The 21,734-nt window shown below is 39.4% G+C and overlaps 1 protein-coding gene across 1 annotated transcript in view; it reads right to left on the bottom strand.

Moving 5' to 3' along the window:
* RECQL (RecQ like helicase) overlaps positions 1 to 21,734 on the bottom strand; it is a 608,801-nt gene that overhangs the window by 426,391 nt on the left and 160,676 nt on the right. The window contains exon 10 of the mRNA XM_044087808.1: positions 15,745 to 15,893. Coding sequence (XP_043943743.1) covers positions 15,745 to 15,893 — 149 coding nt within the window. The remainder of the gene's footprint in view (positions 1 to 15,744; positions 15,894 to 21,734) is intronic.

Genomic DNA, 21,734 nt, shown 5'->3' with positions numbered 1-21,734 from the left:
CAGTACTAATAGGAAGAAGTCTCGTGGTCGCGTAAGATTTCAGAAACCGGAAAATGTCTCTCGAGTTCATGATTCTTCCGTCTCAGCATCAGATGGACATTATACATCGTATGAAGATGAATACGAGAACGATGAATATCCAGAGCTGCCTCCAGCACAACAGCCCGTTAGACACGCACAGACTTTTCGTGATGAACCTCCCTATGGGGAGGAAGGTAGAAAAGGGGTTAAACGTGTCCGAGATACGTATGGACAATACTCAAGAAACTATTACCAACCAAGAGACTACAAACGAGGTAAAAGAACAAATTATACCTCTAGTTAACAATTATATTATTAATCTTTCAGGATATGTATTTACGGACTTTGAGTATGCAGTGTTAAATCGTGGGTTGAAATTTGTCCCCACGGTAGTTCCACGTCTTTATGAAATTAAATGTGATCTATTTAGATTATCTAGAAAGTTACATTTGAAATATTTTTTTAATAATACTATTTTTAATAATACTACCATTGACAATAATTTGGATAATACTACTGATTCGGATGATAGTTATGTTACTTGTAATTCAGAATCTTCCTTGAATGCTTACTATAATCTTGACACTGATAATGTTAAGGGTAAAAGTGAATTTATGCCTCCCTACCTTAATGAGGAAGTAATACATTTTACTAATGTTTTGAATTTTGCATTACAAGAAAATTTTAAGGAATTTAAAAAAATGCAAGAGTCCCATGTATACAATTTAACCAAAAGGGAATGGCAAGCTCTTGTTTCTTTGAGTAAGATGGATGAGATAATTTTTAAACCTTCTGACAAAGGTAATAAATTAGTTATTATGCATTTTTCTCAGTATTTGGGCATGTGTATGGAACATCTAAATGATTATAATACGTATGAAGTCACATGTCTGCCACAATATACTACTGCCCTTAAAGAATATAATGAACTATTATCTAAGGGTAATAGGTTAGGATATTTCACAGATTTGGACATAAGAAATAAATTTAGTGTAAAAGAGAAGGCTACTATGGCACACTTTTATTGCCTTCCAAAGGTGCACAAAGATTTAAACCAACCACCGGGCAGGCCTATTGTGGCAGGATGTGAATATTTTACACATGCTCTTGGGGTTTTCTTGCATCATTACCTTTGTCCAGTAGTTTTTACACTTCCATCTTATGTTAGAGATGTGTTTGATTTTTTGCATAAAATTAATGACATTAATTGGAACAACAATATATATTTTTTTACAATAGATGTAAAGAGTCTGTATACAAATATTAGTCATTCTTTTGGTCTAGAGGCAGTACGATTTTTTCTGGGAGTTTCTCCAGCTACAGAATATGTTATAGAATTAATCTATTTCTGCCTTATTAATAATTTTTTTGAATTTAATAATGTTTTATACAGACAGAAACAGGGTACTGCCATGGGGGCTGCATTTGCCCCCATGTATGCTAATCTTAGTATGGGACTCTTTGAGGTGGAATACATTTATAATAATCCATTTTTTAGACAATATGTTATTAAATACTTCCGCTATATAGATGATTTGATCTTTATTGTACATGGAGGTTTGGAATTAGTGGAGGAATTTGCTTAATCCTTGAACAATAATAAGTTCCATCTTCAATTTGATGGTTTTCAGATGGGTAATAATATATCTTTTTTGGATGTAGAATTGAACATTAAGGATGGGGTGAGCTTACAGACTAAGGTACATAGAAAATTTGAGGAGGGTACTAATTATGTACATAGGGATAGTTGTCATCCTGCACATACCTTAGAAGCTCTTCCCTATGGTGAAATGCTTAGAATATTTAGGTTATGTAATAATATGGAAGATTTACGTAGAGAAATGAAAATCACAGTAGAAATGTTTAGAAAAAGAGGATATGAAAAAGTTTTGATGGAACATAGTTGGAAAAATCTATGCTCCTTTATTAATGGTAATAACATTAAATATTTTTCAGATACAGTTGCATGTAGGGACATTGGTAATAAATCTTTAGAGACTATATATTTTGTCTCTACTTATGGATGGTATAGTTCCAGATTCTCAGAAATGGTGAGATATTTTTGGAACTATTTATGTTCTTTGAAAAATGTAATGTTATGGTTGAAAAGCAAGTTAGCTTTTTCATATAAAAGAGGTAGAAATATACAGAATTTTATTGTCAAAGGTAGATTTAGTATCCCAGAGGTGAAGATGGATTTAAATATATCAAGTGTTGGAACCCTGGGTTGTAATAGATGTAAAGCATGTAAGTTTATAGTGCATAAATTTGATTTTATTAATAAGATTCCATTTAATATTAGTAATACTTTTACATGTAGTACAGAAGCAGTGATATATGCGCTTAAATGTCCTTGTGATTTATATTATATTGGACAAACGAAAAGAGCTTTTAAAATTAAGACTGTTGGAACATATTAGGGATATAAAAAACAAGAAACAGGAGAGCTCTATTGCAACTCACTTTGAACATTTTCATAATAGTGATAGTGGGGGGTTAAAAGGTACAGTTTTAGAAAAAATTAAAACTTCAAAGTTTAATGAAAATGTTTTAAATAACAGATTGTTGACTAAAGAGTCCTTATTTATTCTTAAATTTAATACATTATATCCATGTGGTCTCAATGAAGAGTTTAATTGGAAATATTTGATCTGATTTTTTAATTGAATAATTGTTTGTATAGAGTATAAGAGGCAAGTCTTTTTGAATGTATTTTACTCCTTGAAGGCTTTGGGAAGAGCCGAGACGTCAGAGTTTTATTCTATAATAAATCTGTGGATTTCGCTGGCTGGTTGCTTTTTTGTTTGTTCCAGTTTTGCTGTTGTTTTTTATCTTCTGCAGCTTTGTCTGATTGGGACATGCAGGTATGCCTCCTTGAGGTCCAATGTTACCAGCCAAAACTCCTTGCCCAGCATGGGAAGAAGTTGCTGTAATGTGAGCATCTTGAATTTTGGTACGAGTAGAAATGTGTTTAGGATGGATAAGTCCAGAATGGGTCTCCAGTCGGTTCCTTTTCTTGGTACCAGAAAGAGTCTTGAATAAAAACCTTGACCTTGTTGGTGCGTAGGTACCTTTTGTATAGCTCTCATGTTTAGGAGCTTTGAAATTTGCAGTTGTGCCTCTGCCCTTTGATTTTGTGGCAGGTTTGGCATGCCTCTCATTTTGGAAGAGTGTGAAATTGAAATTTGTAGCCTCTGTTTATAATGTCCAGTATCCATTTGTCTGTTGTGACAATATGCCAATTGCTTGCAAATAATGCTAGTTTCCCTCCCAAAGGTGCTGCCAGCTGAGACTTGCTTGGCATGAAAATGAGGGAGTCATTGGGTTTGCTTCCTGTATTGTTGTGCACTGTCTTCACCACCTCTTGGTGCTGGAGATTGCCATTGTCTGCCTCTATATGATCCTTGTGATTGCCCTCTGCCCCTTGTCCGTCTGTATCTACCTCTTTGGGGCTTGTCAGTGGCTGGAAAGGACCAGTTTTTTGAAGGCCAATTCCTGCTAAAACGTGGTGGTTGGACCTGTAAGAAAGCTTTGACAGTTTGCATAGATTTGGCTTTTTCTTCCATTTTCTGTAGTATCTCCTCAGCATTAGTACCAAATAGTACATCCTTTTGTAAAGGCATCATAACCACATTGTAAGGTGTGTTTACCCACTTGCTCCGCACTATGCATCATATCCTGTAACTCTTTTAAATCTGGTTGTTCAGGTTGAGACATTTTGTTCCTTAATTGTGATAACAGGTACTGTTGATATTTAATCATATGAAACTGACAGTTTAAGGCCCTCATGGCTAGGGTGGCCGAGGTATATACCTTTTTACCCCACCTTTCTAGAGATCTGGATTCCCTTTCTGCAGGAAGTGGATTCTTGGCAGTGGAGGCCTTTAATCCCTTGGGGCCTTGTGAAATGTTTTCAGGGTCAGCATTATGGCCTTTGTATAGAAATTGGTGAGAACTGGGTACTCTGTAATACCTATCAGGTTTTACTGGTGCAGGAGCCAGAGAATCAGGGTTAAGGCAAGCCTCCGAATAGACATCATCCAGTACCTCCAAAACAGGGGGTATAGCCAGAGGTTTGTGCTGAGGTAACCAAAGAAATTCCCTAAGTCTTTTCTTGGAATCTGAAAAGTCTTGGCCTTCCCAATGGAAATGTTCCCTCAAGGTGTGCAAGGTTTCCCCAAAGGAAAAATCCTCAGGAGGGGATACAGAAGGAATGGACTGTTCTGCATCCGAATCCTCAAAAGGGGAGTAAGAGTGTTCCTCTGCATCAGAATGTTCTGATAAAATGGATCCCTGATCAGAAGAGGGAGATTCTTCCTCCACTCTGGGTCTCTTGTCAGGAGGGGGCTGAGAACCTCTGATAAGAGTAATTAGATCCTCAGCCATTTTAAGCATCTGTTTCTTAGGCATGGGTCCAGGGGATGGGCCCTGTGCAACAGGCCTCGTGGGATGCCTGGCTGCTTTGGATTTAGTAAAGGCCTTAATAGAAAAAGAAGATGAGGGCCTAAATACACCATGGGTGGAGGTGGACCTGTCCACATTAGTAGGCTCGACATAAGCAGGGGCTTCGGTTGTAGTCTGGGAAAGGGCCGAGGACCCAGCGGTCTCGGGTACAAAGGACACCGCCAAAGGAGTGTCGTCGGTAGTCAGGGACTGCAAAGGCATCTCGCTGAGAACCGGGCCACGTGTAGCCTGTTTTGGCGTGGTGTCAGCGGGGACCGCGGGCCTCGTGTGTCGGTCCTTTTCCTTGCGTTTTTTGGTCAAAACGGTAGTCGGAGTGTCCGACGACATTTTATAATCAAAAGCTTTACCAAAGTAGTGTTGGGCGAACTCCGCCCGACGCTTGATAGTGCGTTTACTGAAGGTAGCGCAAAAGTGACAGCCCGAGACGTCGTAGTCTGAGCCCAAACAAGGTATGCAAAGGGAATGGAAATCCTTATGCGGTATTTGCTTCCCACAAGAAATACAATTATTAACTTTTTCTGACATCGGTCTGAGGCAAGAAAAGTTTCAACGGGTACTTAGCTTTAATGAAGACTTCGGTTCCAATTATTTTCGTAATTCAGGAGCTGGCCGACCGGCACTTGCGAACTGCTTCTGCTTCGGGCACCGCGCGGCAAAAAAGACTGAAGAACATGGCGTCGGCTGTGTCTTATATACTCTGGCCTTCCTGACGTCAGAAGAGTAAGCGACGACAACCGACGCTGGACCAAGACTTTGGAATTCAGCCGACCGAGGGACCACCTGACGGCTGAAAACCCATCTGTGATTACTGCAGCTGTATGCACGATGAACTTCATTGGTATTTAATTGGTACTTTACAATACGTTATGTACTTTTGGTATGCTGTGACTTTAAGTTGGCAATTAGTATATGTAATTAGAGAGTTTTTAATAGATGAGTTTGTGTATTTAATTAAGATGTGGAGTGAGTTCAAATGATTCTGAGTAAGTCCATGCTTAGTGGACGAAAGCGCTAAATCCTGAATAAACTTAATTTTATGGAGTACTGAGATATTTTATGGAAGCTTCATGATTGTTGGCGTCATCACTGAAAGGGAAGTGAGTGTGTTCCTTAGCATTGCCTGATATTAGATTCGTTACTGTGGTTCAAGTCTGCAAAGAAGGTAGGACTGTGTCCCCCCTTGCTTGCTGATAAACCACATTTCTGTGGTACTGTCTGCAAAGATTTTGAGAGGCCTTGAACAAACAGAGAATGAAAGGTTTGAAAAGCTAAAAGGAGAGCTCTCATCTCCTTCATGTTAATGTGATCTGATCTCTGATGAGGAGGCTACAGACCCTGGACCTTGAGGGAGCTAAAGGAAGCCCCCCACCCCCCATTGAAGGCATTTGAAAAAAAGTTCCTGAGATGGGACTGACGGGTTGAAAAGAAGTCCTGGGTTGACAGAAAGCTGATGAATCCACCACTGAAGCTCGGGTTTGAGGAATTGAAGGAAAGGAACTAGAAAATGCAGTGAATGACAGTGTTGAAACCACACTGACTTTAGGAACCACTGTAGTTTTCTCATATGAAGCCTGGCTAGAAGCAGCATAAAAAAGGTGGAGGCCATGAATCCTAGAACACCAAGTAAATCTCTGGCTGTGATTGAAGCCAGAGGAAGAAGGGATGAAAAAAAAAGGTGATTAGAGAGAGAGAGAGCCTTGAGTGAAGGCATGGATGCCAGTATGGAAATGGTCTGGATCCTGTAACTGAGAAAAACATAACACTGAGAAGGAACCAAGATTGAGTTTTGAAAGTTTATGTTAAACCCCAAGCTTTTGTAAGAGAAAAACCGTAAACTGGAGGTGGTGAAGCCAGACCTTGGGGGATAAAGCCTGAATGAGCAGGTTGTCCAGATAAGAAAAGATATGAACCTTTCTCATCCTGCAAAAGGCAATTATACGAGCGAGGCATTTGGTGAACATCTTTGGGGCAGTAGAAACTGCAAAGCAGAGAACTGAAAATGCAAGGGAGAAACAGAGAAATGTAAAAACGCCCTGAAAAGGGATGAACAGGGATGCAACAATAGGCATCCTTGAGGTCCAGAGATAAAAAAAAACCTGGAGGAGGAGGATAATGAGGAAGAAGAAGAACAAAAAGAAGAAAGAGGAAGAGGCTTTGAAGGGACAACATTCAAAAGGAAGGGCTGAGAAAGTTCCAGAATGGATCGCCAGGTGCCTTCCTTCCTGGGAACCATTAACATCCTGGAATAAAACCTTTTCCCTTCCAGGGGAGTGGTCATGACTTGAATGGTGTCCTGAGCCAAAAGGCCCGGAAGCATTTCTGGAAACAAAGAAGAAGCTGTTCCTAAGGAGGTTGAGGGATGCCCAGAAAAGGAGGAATGGAATTTCCACACCATGAAATAGCTCTGGCGGACGGACAGAACCCAACAGTCGAGTGACCCTTAACCAACTGGAAAGGGACAGGGAAAGAAGAAGGAATAGAACCCAGTTTGCCTTGAAAAGAAGGCTTCTGAGAAGATTTAGCAGGAGGTACACACCTAGAACCATTCTTACCTTTAGGAGGATGGCGAGGCTGTCTACATACAAAAGCAGATTTGGATGGATAATTCCTCTGAAATTTAGGGATAGAAGACAGAAAAATATGTTTCAATTCCTGCAGAAGCTTGCCTTTATCCTGAAAGGATTTAAAAAACTCAGAAAAAGTAGAACCAAAAAGGTTCTTATTATCAAGAGGAGCATTCAACAATTAGTCTTAATATTATCAGGTAAGGAGTGGAGATGAAGCCAAGAGTAACATCTCAAAACAGAACCAAAGGCAGCAGCTATACAGGAAGCATCGGCTGCATCATAACTACATTTAATAGAGTAGAGTAGTGAGCCACTTGAGAGGTAGAACCCAATAGAGAAAGGGCCGAGACCTTCCCTTCTGAATCATGGAGGTCAGAGACTGCCTGAGTAGCTTGAGAAAGAAGGGCTAAAACCTACCTGGTCATACGAGTCTGGTAATTAATAGCCCAAAAGGCCATGGTGGCAGTGGTATATACCTTTTTGCCTAAATGTTCCATAGCTCTCCTGTCCTTATCTGAAGGAAGTAGTTTAGTACAAGGCAAAAGTTTAGAAGGTTTATCAGAAGAGACAGACACTACAGAACGATCAGAAGAATAACATTTGTACAAGAATTTACAATCACCACGCACCTTGTAAAATCTATCAGGTTTCTTAGGGACTGCAGGCTGAGAGTCAGGGGCCACAGAAGCTGCTGAAAATGTATCTAGAAGGGCAGTCAAAACACAAAGTACAGCAGAGGGCTTAGGAGACTCCATTTGGAGGAATTCATAATACCTCTTTTGAAAATCAAAAACTTTGAGAACAGTCCCATTTGAAATATTCTATCATGCCATTAAGACATTAAACAAACCCTGGGTAAAATCTTGCTATTCACACTGGGGATCTTTAGCAACAGGGGAAATAAGCTTATTTTTTGGTTTTTCCTTCTGAGAAACGTCCACCCTAAAAACACAGGTGGTTCAGACCCTTGCCCTCACTCAACCAATGTAGTTGGAATCTCCTCCCAAGCAAGGATTTGCAGTATCCCTATCAGACCCTCAGAAATAATAAGTCAAGGTTCGCCCTCAACGTCCAGAGCAGGTGTTTACAGAGCCTCTAAGGATGTGAGAGAAGTCACATCCATGCCAGTCTCTGACTGGGTCGTGGCAGAGAGATCTGAGACGACACCCGGGTGACCCCCTGGGCTTTCACCAGTCTCAACCAGAAATGGCAGGGGGAGGTGGGACAGCAGCCAAATCGCACCAGAGTTTTTTTTTACTTTTTTCTTGGCAGGCAGCTGACCTTTGAGACAGAAAGATTCTGCCACAGCACCTTGTGCCAACAATTTAAGACGTTGGTTCTCCAGGTAAACTGAAAAGATGGACAGATGACTACGTAGGAACTTAGGGGCAAATGTCTGGCAGATGGAACACTGGTTATTGTCATGAGAAGCACCAAAACAGAAGAGACACTGCTCGTGACAATCTTTAAGGGGAATCTGCGAGTCTCACTGACATTTTCTCTTTGAGGATGAAATGTAAACTCAAAGATAAAAATAGATAAAAAGAAACCCCAGTGGGGCACTTATCTGAAACATGGCTCTGTAACCAGCACAGAAGAAAAAACATTCAGACCGACTATCAATGACGGCATTTGGACTGGTGGCAAAGTAGTTCTGAGGTATGTATGTCCATACATTACTTTTATGCCCTACTCCTTGAGCAGGAAGCATACGTGTGGCATACAATGTCTACATATTCCTAAGGCTTCGGTATACTTATTAGATGTTGGGCTAACCTTGACAGGGAATTACCTTATGTAAAGAATACTGCAAAAGTGACATGGAAGGACATCTCGAGATTCACATGAGCTGCTGGTTCACAAGGTGCTAAGGTTATTTTTTTCAAGCACATAAAAGAGATCCCACAAAGAAAACATTTGCTTGTGACAAGACCTCATACACAATACTCTCTTCATAAATTGTTTTACCAAAGGAGGAGGAGGACGATCCGTAGACAAATATACAGAGATGGCCACTAAATGCACCACAGTGAATGCACATGCTAAGCTATCTTGAAGGATTTCACACCAAAACATTAAGACCAAAGGGATATTAATCACAATGGACCACCTGTATCCCTTCAGGCACCACTTAGAAAACCTCATCCATTTTTTGATACATAAGATTTTCTTGTAGCAGGTTTTCTGGTCTGCTTTAACAACTGCTGTACATCTTCATGAAATAAAAATACAAATGCCTAAATGAAGACAAGACTGAATCATCCAAGCTAAAAAATGAAGTTTCTCTAAATTGGAGTGTACCAGTCACCCCTAAAATTGTATAATCTGATCCAAATTGTGAGAAAGTCTGTGGAAACTGCACTTGGCCAATACACCATTAAAAGGGAGAATGAATATTGTCTAGGCCAAAAGGGAGTCACCACAATTAACTTTGAAATTTCTTACTGAACCTTAAGAACTGCCTTGAGAATCAGAAGAAAGGGTAGAATGCATACAGAAAAGTTCCTGCCAAGGGAACGAGACCGTGTCTGTCCTCTAAGCATTGCTGCAAGGATAACTGGAACAGAATTTCAAAAGCTGTCTTTTATGAAAGGAGACAAATAAATCTATTTGAGGTACTCCTGATATCTGGACTAGATCCTGAACACCAGTGCTTCGAGTTCCCACTTGTATTGGTCTGCCCTGGATCTGCCATGTCTTTCTGCTGAAACATTTTGCTGCAACAAGGTGGAAGATGCCTGCACAGTCCAAAAATATGAAGAAGCCAGCTCCTCAGGTTATCCATGCCAGCTGGCACAAAGTATAAGACCTCGTACTCCGAAGAATGTCGAAGTATCACATGGCTGTGGTGAAGCCCATAACCACCAGAGGACGACCAGGACTCCAAATGTGGTGAAGGATTTTCAAGGGGTAAACCACTGCCATTAGCTTCAGAGGCAGATATGTTTCCATGCATCCTTGGACCCCTCAGTGTCTATCACTTGCCTTTCCATCAACACAGCTCACCAAAGTTAGACAAATCTATCAGTGCAGACTGCACTGGTAACAGAAGAAAGAAAGGCTTAAAATGATACGTAACTGTCTTGTCTATCACAGAAATACTTGTCTGAAGCAACTGGGATTCCAGGGAATGGAGGTGCTGAATCCAACAATTTCTGACACACCAAAACATTTTCTTCAACAAAAGACAGGCCAATATTAGAAAGAGAATCAATGATCATTCTATCCAAAGATTATTAAAGATTCTCTGTAGAGACTTTCTTCCAGAGCAGTCCAAAAACACCATCTGGTAAGACATGATTTTAACTTCAGAAAGAAAGGCCATGATATAGTAGGAGTCAATTAAGCAGCCCAGAAACACCGACCTTTACAAAGGTGCTAAACACGAGTTTCAAAGGCTCAACTAACATCCCAGCTAGGAGAGGAAGATTGTGACCTTCTTGAGTAATTTGAAGCACCTGGAAACTGACTCTGCAGGAACCTGCAAGTCATCAGAGTATGTAAAAAACAAAGGAATGGCCAGAGTCCGATAGTGGGCCACTACCAGGACAAGACATGTGGTAACTACTACAGGTGCATTAGATATCCCAAAAGTTGAACATAAAAAAAGATAGTACAGAGCAGACACCACAAAACATACAAAAATAAAGGGTCCAAACACCAGTATCCACAATAGTTGTGAATTAGGAAGAAGGAAAAAATTAGAGAAGGCAATTTCTTACTCTTACCAAAAAAAGGACCAGTTAAATTACTCTTGTGACCAGCATTTGCCACAGAAAAGGAGGGAATAAGAGAGTCAGGTCCAGAGGGTTCCCCCTAGAACAGAAGTGACTGATGTTACCACTGCTACCTGTAACACCTGTCAACATGGATAAGCGACAATTTGGCAGAAACAGATGATAGCCAGCCTGCTTTGCTGAACGCCAACTATAGAGACGAGGCACCCAGAGAGGTATGCAAGAAAAAGGAGTGTTATATCTCGGCATAGTCGCAAGTAAGAATGGGGATTATCCTATTATGGAAAAGGAACCCCTCTTCTTAGACTTAAGAGGATTCAATCCGCAACTAACCACAGATACCTTGGTTTAGTTTGGCTGGGACTTCTGTTTGATAAACTATGAAAAATTAAAAGTTATGTACTCACCACAACTAGACACCTGTGTTGTCCATTTTCATTCTTCCTGAACCCATGGGTTCAGATCAGATCCTTGGATCCAACTCGTCCCCATATTCCAGACTTCAGATCCAACTCTCGAGCTCCTCCCTCTACCCGTAATGCCTAGTCTATCCCCATCACCTCAGATCAAGTTTGCTGCCATTAGCCCCATAGCTAAAGAGAGATTGGAAAAGGCTGACAGAAAAAGGAAGGGCTTAATCCTGGAACTGTAGGTTCCAAAACAGTCTTGCAGGTCTCCACAGAAACATGAAGGTTGAGGTAAGGAAGGGAGGGAAGTTGAGGAAGAATGCAAATGGACAACACATTTGTCTAGTTATATTGATTACATCACTCTTAAATCTGACATTGTCCTTTTCATTCTTCCTCAACCCATGGGACAGAGTCCCCAGCTACATTGATCTTGAGTGGCCCACAAGGAAGGATATTCCAGAGTACCACCGAACCAAAGGCTGCTCTGTTTCTAGAAATAATATCCAATTTGTAATGAGTAACAAAGGTATGTGCACTGGACCACGTGGCTGCAGCACAAACATCATCAACAGATATTCTTCACCAAAAAGCAGATGAAGCAGCCATGGATCTGGCTGAATGAACCTTGGTAAGTTTGTTTAAGGGCATGGCTTGTAGAGAATAGATCCAAGAAATACAATCTGCAATCCAATTAGCTAGAGTGACTTTAGAGACTGGTCAACACAGCCTTTTTGATGAAAAGGAGACAAAGGGCTGATCTGATTTTCTAATGAGTTTTGTCCTGTAAAGACAAAAAATGTAACTGTCTGTATACATCAAAGAGCTGAAGCATGTACTCTCCTTTATTTGAAAAATTTGGAAAGATGACTGGTAAATGAATGGCTTAATCAGTGTTATTTTCAGAAGTCACTTTGGATAAAAAAAAGAAGGGTCTGTCCATAAGGCAACCCCATTTTTATGAAAAAATTATGTAAGAGATTTTTGGGGAAAGAGCCTGGAGTTCAGACATTCTCTTTGCAGAAGTAATAGCTACTATGAAGACTGTTTTCCATGAATGGAATTTTAAATCAGTTTTAGCTGAAGGTTCAAAAGGTTTCCGAGTTAGACCTTGTAGTACAACTGTGGGATCCCAAGGAGGTGAAGAATCCCTTACTGGTGGTCTTAGAAGAAAAATACCCTTCAGAAAAGCTTTGCATAATTTGGATGAAGTTCTGTCTTCTGCGTGAAAATTAGAAAGGGGGGAGGAAGAAGAAGAAAAAAGTATACAACAAAACAATTAACTTTTAACAGATAAAATTACAAATATTCACTATGAAAAAAACTTGAAAGAGGAACCTAGATCTGGCACAATGGTGGCAAATGAGATCTGAAGTAATGCTGATGGACTATGGCATCATGGGTAGAGGAAAGAGCTCCAGATTTAGATCCAAAGTCTGGAATATGCGTCCGTGTCAGATCTGAGGATCGGATCTGAACCCATGGGCTTAGGAAGAATGAAAAGGACAACATCAGTTTAGTCCTGCTAATAGCAGGAAAGCTAGGAAATGTGAAATATTTTCAACAGCCCTGCCTCCGTTCACTTCTGCTCTCCCAAAGTTTAAAGATCTGATTAGCTGCCATACACAAAACACAATCAGACTCAAGTAGTGCATTAATAATCTCAGGTATGAATTCATCTGAAAAGTTCTGACTGTGTCAGCAAGCTTACCTCTTACATTACCACTGACAATGTTATACTTCTAAGAATAGTAACAGCCCCCTTCAAGTCACTCTTACAAGCACTTTTTGAGACAAAAGAAAAAAAACTTTGACACAGACAATTTACTCAGATGGTAATAAAACAGCAACACGTCTAAACTACATATAACCCTCAACCAAACCTGCACCTAAAGCTGTGGTAGAAAAATACTTTAACATGTATCATGCTGGATTGAGCCAGCTTGCTTCCCTAAGATGCTAGACAATTGTCTAGTATATCTGAAGGGAATGGATTTGAAGAAGCCCAAGTCTTTTTACTAGAAGAGACTGCTGAAAATACAGAATCAGGGTCCCAGACAATGAGGTTTGGAGCCCAAGCATGCTCTGGTATACCCCCCCCAAACACATTTTTTTTTTCAAAAACACCTTACTAGGCAGAGCCTTCAAGAGCAGAAGACAATTACAAGCTTTCTTAAAAAAAACTTCTCCCATACTGGGATCAATGGAGGAAAGGTCTCCATGACCGGTGTCCAAAAGATCAAGAAACCATGCTGAATTTAGAAGCAGTTAAACACACTGATGCCAGATTGCCTACAAAGAGGATCCAAGAAAGACAGAATGGTGATGGAAGCACCAGTGTTACGTCATAACCCAGGTATGCACCCCATACACATCTATCCCAACAAAGGGGGGGAGCAGCCAGCCAAAGACATCTGCTCAAGAACAAGGTGGGCTGTAAATCTGCATTATTTATTTACTCATTCATTTATTTTTTGCATACTCTACACTAGTGGGAGAATCCCCAAGGGGAGATGTATCAACTCAGGCAACTGAATCTGCACTTCCTCCTGCACCTAAAGTGTTTGGTTCACCCACACTTAAAGCAGGTAATGGTACAGCCCCAATGGATGCCACTATCCCTTGTGTCATGCACAGCTGTGGTACCATATCCCACAACAGGGATTAGGAGTTAAAAACAGGCGAATGGTGCGATAGCCTGCCCATGGCCGAGGCTGCTCAGAGTCACAAGTCATAGGCTGAGGCATATTTTGTAATTTATTAGTACAAGCTTTAGGTGCATAAGGGGCAAATGGGGGAGACACAATATTACAGTCCAACAAGTCAGGAGACAAATTTCTAGCCGGATCAATACCAAAAACTGGCTGCATGGTCAGACAGTAGGCAAGCGGACAAAACCTACTACTCTCTCTCAAAATAGTCAACTGATGTCTATTTCTGCAGGGATACTTTTATGATTACTGCACTTACATAGAACAGCAGCAATTTCAATAATCTAGCAAACACCATAAATACACGTCTCAAACGATACCAACATTAGAAGTAAAGGTTACAAAGAGTCTGAAATTAATAAAATCAGCATAAAATAGTCTTAGACAAGGAATTAAGAAAAAAAACAATTAAAATGTCTGTCTAAAATGTTCCGTAAACAACATGGCGCCTATACATGTTCCAAATGACTCAAAGTTTAAGAAATAAAGGCAGTTAAAAAGTAATAGACACAGCATAAAATAGGCTTAGATCAGGAATTAAGCATAAACTTAAAAAAATTCCTAACAAAAATGGTTCATAAACAAAATGGAACTAAAATCGCAATTTAAATGAAAAAAAATCATTTCAAATGTAATCAGATTACACAGTTCACTTACATACATGCAAATAAAACAGAAAAACAGCACGTTTTCCTATCAAAATAAAACCTTAAATCAATACAAATAACAGCTGCAAATTGCTGTGATTATGGCAGCATGAGGCAATGTCAGAACTGCACTAAAACAGCCCCTGTGCATGAACTCTCAAACATTCCCCAAACACCATAAAACACTCAGAAAGGGTTTTAAACCCCACAGAAACTAGTAACTAGCTTCATTATACAGTATAAACGTACACTGTAAAAGAAAACTCCAACACTAAAAGCATTTATTTTTAACAGCAAGAAAAAAAAATCTACACAGAAAAGGCATTGACTGATGTAATGGGTAAAGCGATGTGTGTAACAATACCAAACAGGTTTCTTAACTGAGCTCTGAAGATTAGGGTTACCACCTGTCTCACTTTGCGAGGTACAGTCCCTCTTTGGGCAGTTGTGTCCTGCAAAAAAATTGTAAAAATGGCAAATGTCCTGAGATTTTAGGACAAAAATATTTCTTACATTTCATGTAATAGTTGCATAAAACAGTTATTCTGTATCTGAAACACCTAAAATGTTATAAGAAACAGAATAAGCAACTAAAATACTACATGAATAAGCTTTTATTTAGGCAAAAAAGTGAAGGTCTGTCCTTTGTACTAGCCATAGGTATGTTTCAGCCTGTAAAATCTGACGTTTGTACCAAAAATGTCCCACTTTGGGCATTTGAAAAGGTGGCAACCCTACTGAAAATGTAAAGGCAGACATTAGCAGATTTCTCAGACATCCTTCTCTTAACAGTGGCACTACATAAAACTGAAGGTCTGCTGTCCGTAATAGTAAAGGACATTCCTGCTTCTGGCAGCTGACTGGTCCATCACTGCCACAGACAAATGGGGAAGGAGTTCTGAACTTTGACAGGCTGCCAGAGGCAGGGTAGTACAGCACTACTAACCATATGCCAGTAAGGCAGTGTGTTTGTTAAACATCTGTTTTGGTGTGTGAAAGGTGCCCTTGAAGCTTTGGAAGCTGGCTGGGTATTGTATCTGGTTACAGCCCATACAGACAAGTCAGCTGCAACAGTGACTATAATGAAGATCATCATACTACATATGTTTGTCTTTAACATCTGTGAGAGTCTCCACACATCATTTTCCATAAACAGAATGGGAGGACTCTATTAATGAAATACACCTTACCAGAATTTTATTTGCTGTCCAGCGTTTGTGGACCTTGCTCTTGTCACTTGGATCCATATTAGCATGGTAAGTCCCAGCAGATATTCCTAGTTTCTGAAGACTGATGGTAACTTGCTCAGAGTCCTTCTGGGAAAAGCAGTAAATGATTCCTATAATAAAGGTGAAACAGTCTACTCTTAGATGGGCAGTGCATACACTGGAGGGCTGTGCTGATATCAGTGCTCACTACAGGACTCAAAAATAGGATGTCTGCACAGGTAAACACCCAGACTGAGCAAAGAGAACACAAATCTTGAAATTACTTCAAACCACCAAGTGCTTCAGCCTAAGCATCTGAACAATATGCAACATGCAATAACGATTAACAAGAAATAGTAAATGAAGAAGCATATGATACGGTCCATCTTTTAAAAGTACAACCCAGAACATGAACACAAAGCAATAGAAAAATAATAATTCTGATTGACAATACATGGTGACAGAGTGCAGTAAATTATTAGCAAGACAAACTCTGCAGACAGGCAAAATAAAGTTCAGAGTCTTGTACAGCAAATTCCATTCCATTAAATATTTTCAGCAAAAAATGAAAGTTTGGGGTTACAAAGCATAGACTATTGTTACACTGGGCACTTAAACATTGGTTGCTATGGTTCTGAAAACAGTTTGCAGTGAAATCACCAATATTACCCAGGAACTGCACTGACTATTGTTACACTGGGCACTTAAACATTGGTTGCTATGGTTCTGAAAACAGTTTGCAGTGAAATCACCAATATTACCCAGGAACTGCACTGACTGTTTTGCTTGACTGGTTCGTGACTATAAAAATGTCTTAGCATTCCAAGTGTGTATTTTGCACTTACTTCTGGCTGTTTTTCCACATATGGTGTGTGTGTGTGTGTGTGTGTGTGTGTGTGTGTGTGTGTGTGTGTGTGTGTGTGTGTGTGTGTGTGTGCACTTTTTAGTTATTGCAACAAAGTTTCTACATTTGATCTAAAAGCACATTTATTCATGCAAAGCTGCTGTTTTTTTTTCTTTAACTGCTGTTGACAGGAGTACAGTTTATCTGCAAGTCATTTGAACTTCCTCTAAAGGGGGTGCTGACTTATCTGGTTTCCCACCCACAAGCTTTAGAAGAGCTGTATAGGTCAAGAGATTCATAGTTTTATACTTCTAGGCATTTGTTAACTGCCAGGGAGAACATTTGTGGGCTTTCCAACTAGAATATGATGATGGCAGCTGAGAACATGGGCTAATGTTTCAGCTGCTGAGATATTGCTAGGTATTATAATTAAAATGCAGACAATTAAGAATTACTAGTTATTTTTGTGTCTATTTAGTATCATTTATGAGTTACGCCAAACCAAAGAAAGTTAGAGTCTGAAGGGTTTTTTTTGTTTTTAATTTTGTCCCACTGAATGCAAAACATCAACCCGTACATTTTTAAACTGTTACCACAAGTTACGTTTTGTAACATTTATAACCATGTTGGCATGTTTAAATTTAGAACTATATATATATTTTTTTTGGTGAGAGCATTAATCTGCCATGTTATCAGCAGTCTTTGTTTCTAACTGCAGCACATAATAAAGTAACACAACACAGCCATTTGAAAACTTTGAATACGGTTTTATGATTTCTGCCACAAAATCACATAGTAAGTAAACAGCAATTCTATTACCATAATCCCTATAAGCCACCTCCTTCAAAGCATCAGACAATGAAAATTATATCTGGACATCCACATGACAATAAAATAGCTGCAACCATATGACCCTGGGGTCCAAGGAAGTAAATATTGTGGGAAGAAATAGCCAGGGAATTGTTATGGCTAGGCTTTTATAGGCCCTATGGCCGATAGCCTAGTACCAACCTATGAACTTGGCAGAAAGAGAAAATGATTACTTTGGATATGCAAGACAATTGGAAAGTGGATATAATATTTCATGCATCATCATTTTCAGCTACCACAGGCTGCAGTACACACCAAAATAAAGGTAAAAGCTGCAATGCATTAAAGGCTACAACTATCTTTCTGCCAGCGAGAAGACAGGAAAGTTCTATGGAATAATATTAGTCTTGAATGCAGTGAAACCATAATTTATGATAATTGGAATTGAGGAAAGAAGAGGGAGCTAGTAATAGTAAAAAGAGCTGCATTATCACTGCTAGTATTAAACACGAGCATTTTTTTCACAAGCAGTTCTAGGGGTAAGTGGACTGCATATCATTATTGTTTCCTGCAGGAATTCCCTCTCTGCGTAATGTCCTTCTTTTTCCCATCCATGCTGGGCATGTCTGCCTGAGGGATGCATACGGTTAATGCAAGGCACCTCTGCAGTGACATTTCTCAAAAGCACTGCTCACCTTGTTTACACTTGCTACTCCCTTTAACAACAGTCCCAGTCTCCAAAGGGAGTTGTAACATCAGGCAAGATCCAGTACAGCACAGTCCATACCCTCTTTCCCCTGACAGACTAGCATTCATCTTCCATCTCCCCAGCTGACTTCTCCAGTGCCTGTGCTACTAGTTAAACCAATGACCTCTGGGTGTTAATTCAGGTCTTCATCTCCATGCCACACAACCAAGAAAAAGACATTTGTAGAACGTAGTAGGTTACATCTTTATTATCAAGAATGCAATGACATGAGACATTTCTAGTTTTGACAGCTTCAATGTCATTCAGTGCTGTTCTGTTCAATACAGTTAAGGCGAACAAACACCATAACAGAGGCACATTATTAAACTCAGAGGAAGTGTATATTTATACTTACAACTTACTTTTTTGGCCATACTCATTCTGCTAGGCCTACAACCTATTAAGTTGGTAGTATGCTGCCATCTGGTTAAGTGTTTTTTTTTTTCCTCGGTCTCTGCTGCTAATCTCTAGCATGCATGCATGCATATATATATATATATATATATATATATATATATATATATATATATATATGTATACACACACATACATATAAGGTTTCAATTGTTAACACCTGATTTTATGTTTTATGAACAGCACAGTTACTGTCTAGTCGAGTCTAGTCAATTGTTAATATGAGCAAGTTCTGTTTGTGAAAAGAGTTTGGTCATTGCCTAGTTTTTTCTTTGTATGTTACAAGCTCAAGCTGCTTATTCTAAAGTGTTTAAATATCACATTTACAGACACTATGTTGCGTAGCAAAAAATGGGAATTAACAGAGATGGGCATTCTACCTGTCCTTCTAAAATCTGTAAACCTCCATCTCCGTAATCTCTCACAAGCATACCAATGCATATCTCGCTAGTTTATTTTCCTTCTGTCCTTCTAAACTGTGGAAGCCTCCATTTTTGTTTTTAGTAATCACAAACTTGCATACTTAGACATATTTCCTGTTAGCTTCCTTATTTTTCTTTTTAAAGCCTATAAAGAAGAAATAGTACCTGATTGAGAACAAGTGAGATGAAGGGATGACCAAACTACTTTTGACTTTGTGGCGCCAACTTCAAAATCACTTCTCTACCCCCTCAGTTGTTTCTCCGAATGCTTAAATCTAGCTGCAGATGCAATAACATATCCAATCAGCATTCTTTTTAACAGATCAGTAACAGAATCCTGTGTCCCTAACTTGTGGAAAATGGCACACATTACCCCCATACAAAAGGGAGCAACTCCACTGACATTACAAATTTCTGTCCCACAGTTATCCTGTCTACCCTCTCTAAAATCCTTAAAAGATGTATTCAACAATTACTCCACTATCTCTTATAAAATAAGCTAATCACCAATACCCAACTTTGATTTCAGCCAGACCACAGCACCTCTACTGCATTACTATCATTTACAGACACTGTCAATAAAGCTAAAACTCTAATAAACTTGCATCTGCAGTATTTCTAGATCTATCAAAAGCCTTTGCCGTGATCTCTCACAGTAAACTCCTCAATAAAATTTCCACCCTGGAACTACCATCTCCATCTATTCAATGGTTCTCTAGCTACCTTGCCAACAGGCAACAAACTGTAAAATGGCAAGGATCCACCTCTGCATACCTTCCCACTTCCACAGCAGACCCACAAGGATCCATCCTTGGCCCTCTACTGTTCAATATTTTATCAATAAGCTACAATTCATCTTCTAGTGAAGGCACCTCGATTCAATATGCAGATGACTACCATCATCTGCTCCTCAAACACTAACTCAACTCCAAGAAAATCACTGAACAAGCTGTCATCTAAATTGAAATCTTGCTTACAACAGCACAACTCCTACTCAACCCCCAAAAAACAAACTCCTCCACTTAACCCAAAAACTCACACCCCCAACAAAGCATCTTTCAAAAAAATTTCAGCAAATGGTACTGAAATTGAGTTAGTTCACCACAACAAAATATTAGGAGTCATAAAAGAAAACCCATCAAAAACTAGGCATGCTTTATAGAAACAATAATTTTCTGAGCACACACACAAAAATGACTCTAGCCAAAACCTACCTTCAGCCCTCCCTACTTTATGGAGCACCAATTCTAACCAATTTACAATCATCCATAAAAAACAAATTTGAAAGCAGCTACAACAAAATTACCAAGTTTGCTAGTTTGCTACTAATTCAATCTCCTTTAACCATCACTGTAAAGCTCTGCGTACTCTTAGGTGGCCAGAACTCCCCTACCACCTCTCCTACATTCAACTTATAAGAATACATAAAATAATACACAAACCATTAGTCTGCCCAGCTCTTGCCCATTTAATCAATATACATTTTCCAAAAAGAACTCTTAGATTGGAAGACAAAACTTCTTGCCATAAATAAACCAAATAAATCCCCTGTACTCGTACTCAGTAGCAAAAAAATGGAACTCTTTACCTGTAATACCAGAACTATTTCTAACATACCCACCTTTAAATGCTCCCTAAAAGAATACCTTACAAAATCTTGGACCTGCTCCTGTGCCAATCCTGGATAAACGTACAATGCAGTACTCAATCCTTCAACCTAGATCACACTCACAGTCCTCTCCAGCTTCCTACTTCACTCCTTTTTGTTTTCTCCACAACTTTACCTTATTTAATTCATCTCTGCAGACCTTTCCACTACTTCTTTCCTCCTTACTCACCTAAGCTACTTGAAGACACCCTAACCTGCACTGTTCTTATAATCTCCTTCTCTCCATCCTTTTTCCTTTTATAACCATAATATGAATACCTCTCTCATACTAAGACATCACTCCGTTCCAACTCATTTTCTCTAATCATGTTATCTCTGATATATCTCTCTTTAAACATCTTATTGAAAATGTCTCAGGTCTCATTTACCAGATACAGCTATTGAATTTTTCCTCGCATATTCTCTTCAACTCGTGGTGGTGTTGCAGTAGCGTTGTCGCCTCATAGTAAGATGCTGACCGGTTCGACTCTCGGCTAGAGTGTCTTCTGCGTGGAGGCATGCGTGAATGGACGTACCTTGGTTGAAGGTTGTGCGTTAGGGCTGGCAACTCAGCATGCAAAAATCAACTGCCAAGCATTAGTGGACCGGAGTTCCGCTGTGGCGACCCCTAACCGGGAAAAGCCGAAAGACACAACAACATTCTCTTCAACTCATGTCACTGTTTTTCATTGCACTGTCATAAACGTATGTTCTGTTTTTCTCATTACAACAATTTTTTCATTCTTATGTTTTGTACTGTAACCAGATACTTTGGGATTTAAAATATTCATACTTGCTGTTTTGTAATGTAAAAACAATAAACCATGACCCAATACCAATATACACCAAAAAAGCAATAGGTATTGGCCCCAATAGCACAATAAAGACTCAAAAAGAAATATAAAGAATACTTCAACCACAACTTCTTATAAACAAAATTGGGTTTATTTCACACTATTTTGAACAACTCAACATTACCTTCTAAAACCTTCCAATTCTTATATTCTTAATCTGTAAACTATAACTGGTCATATCCAAAGTGCACACCGATCCCTTTTCCAAAAAATTATCAACGTTATTACTTAC

The sequence above is a fragment of the Protopterus annectens genome, chromosome 11.part0, assembly GCF_019279795.1.
Source record: "Protopterus annectens isolate FY-2018-M chromosome 11.part0, PAN1.0, whole genome shotgun sequence".
Classification (NCBI taxonomy): domain Eukaryota; kingdom Metazoa; phylum Chordata; order Ceratodontiformes; family Protopteridae; genus Protopterus; species Protopterus annectens.
Note: the sequence above shows the minus strand (reverse complement) of the source record. Positions and strands in the feature narration are given on the sequence as shown.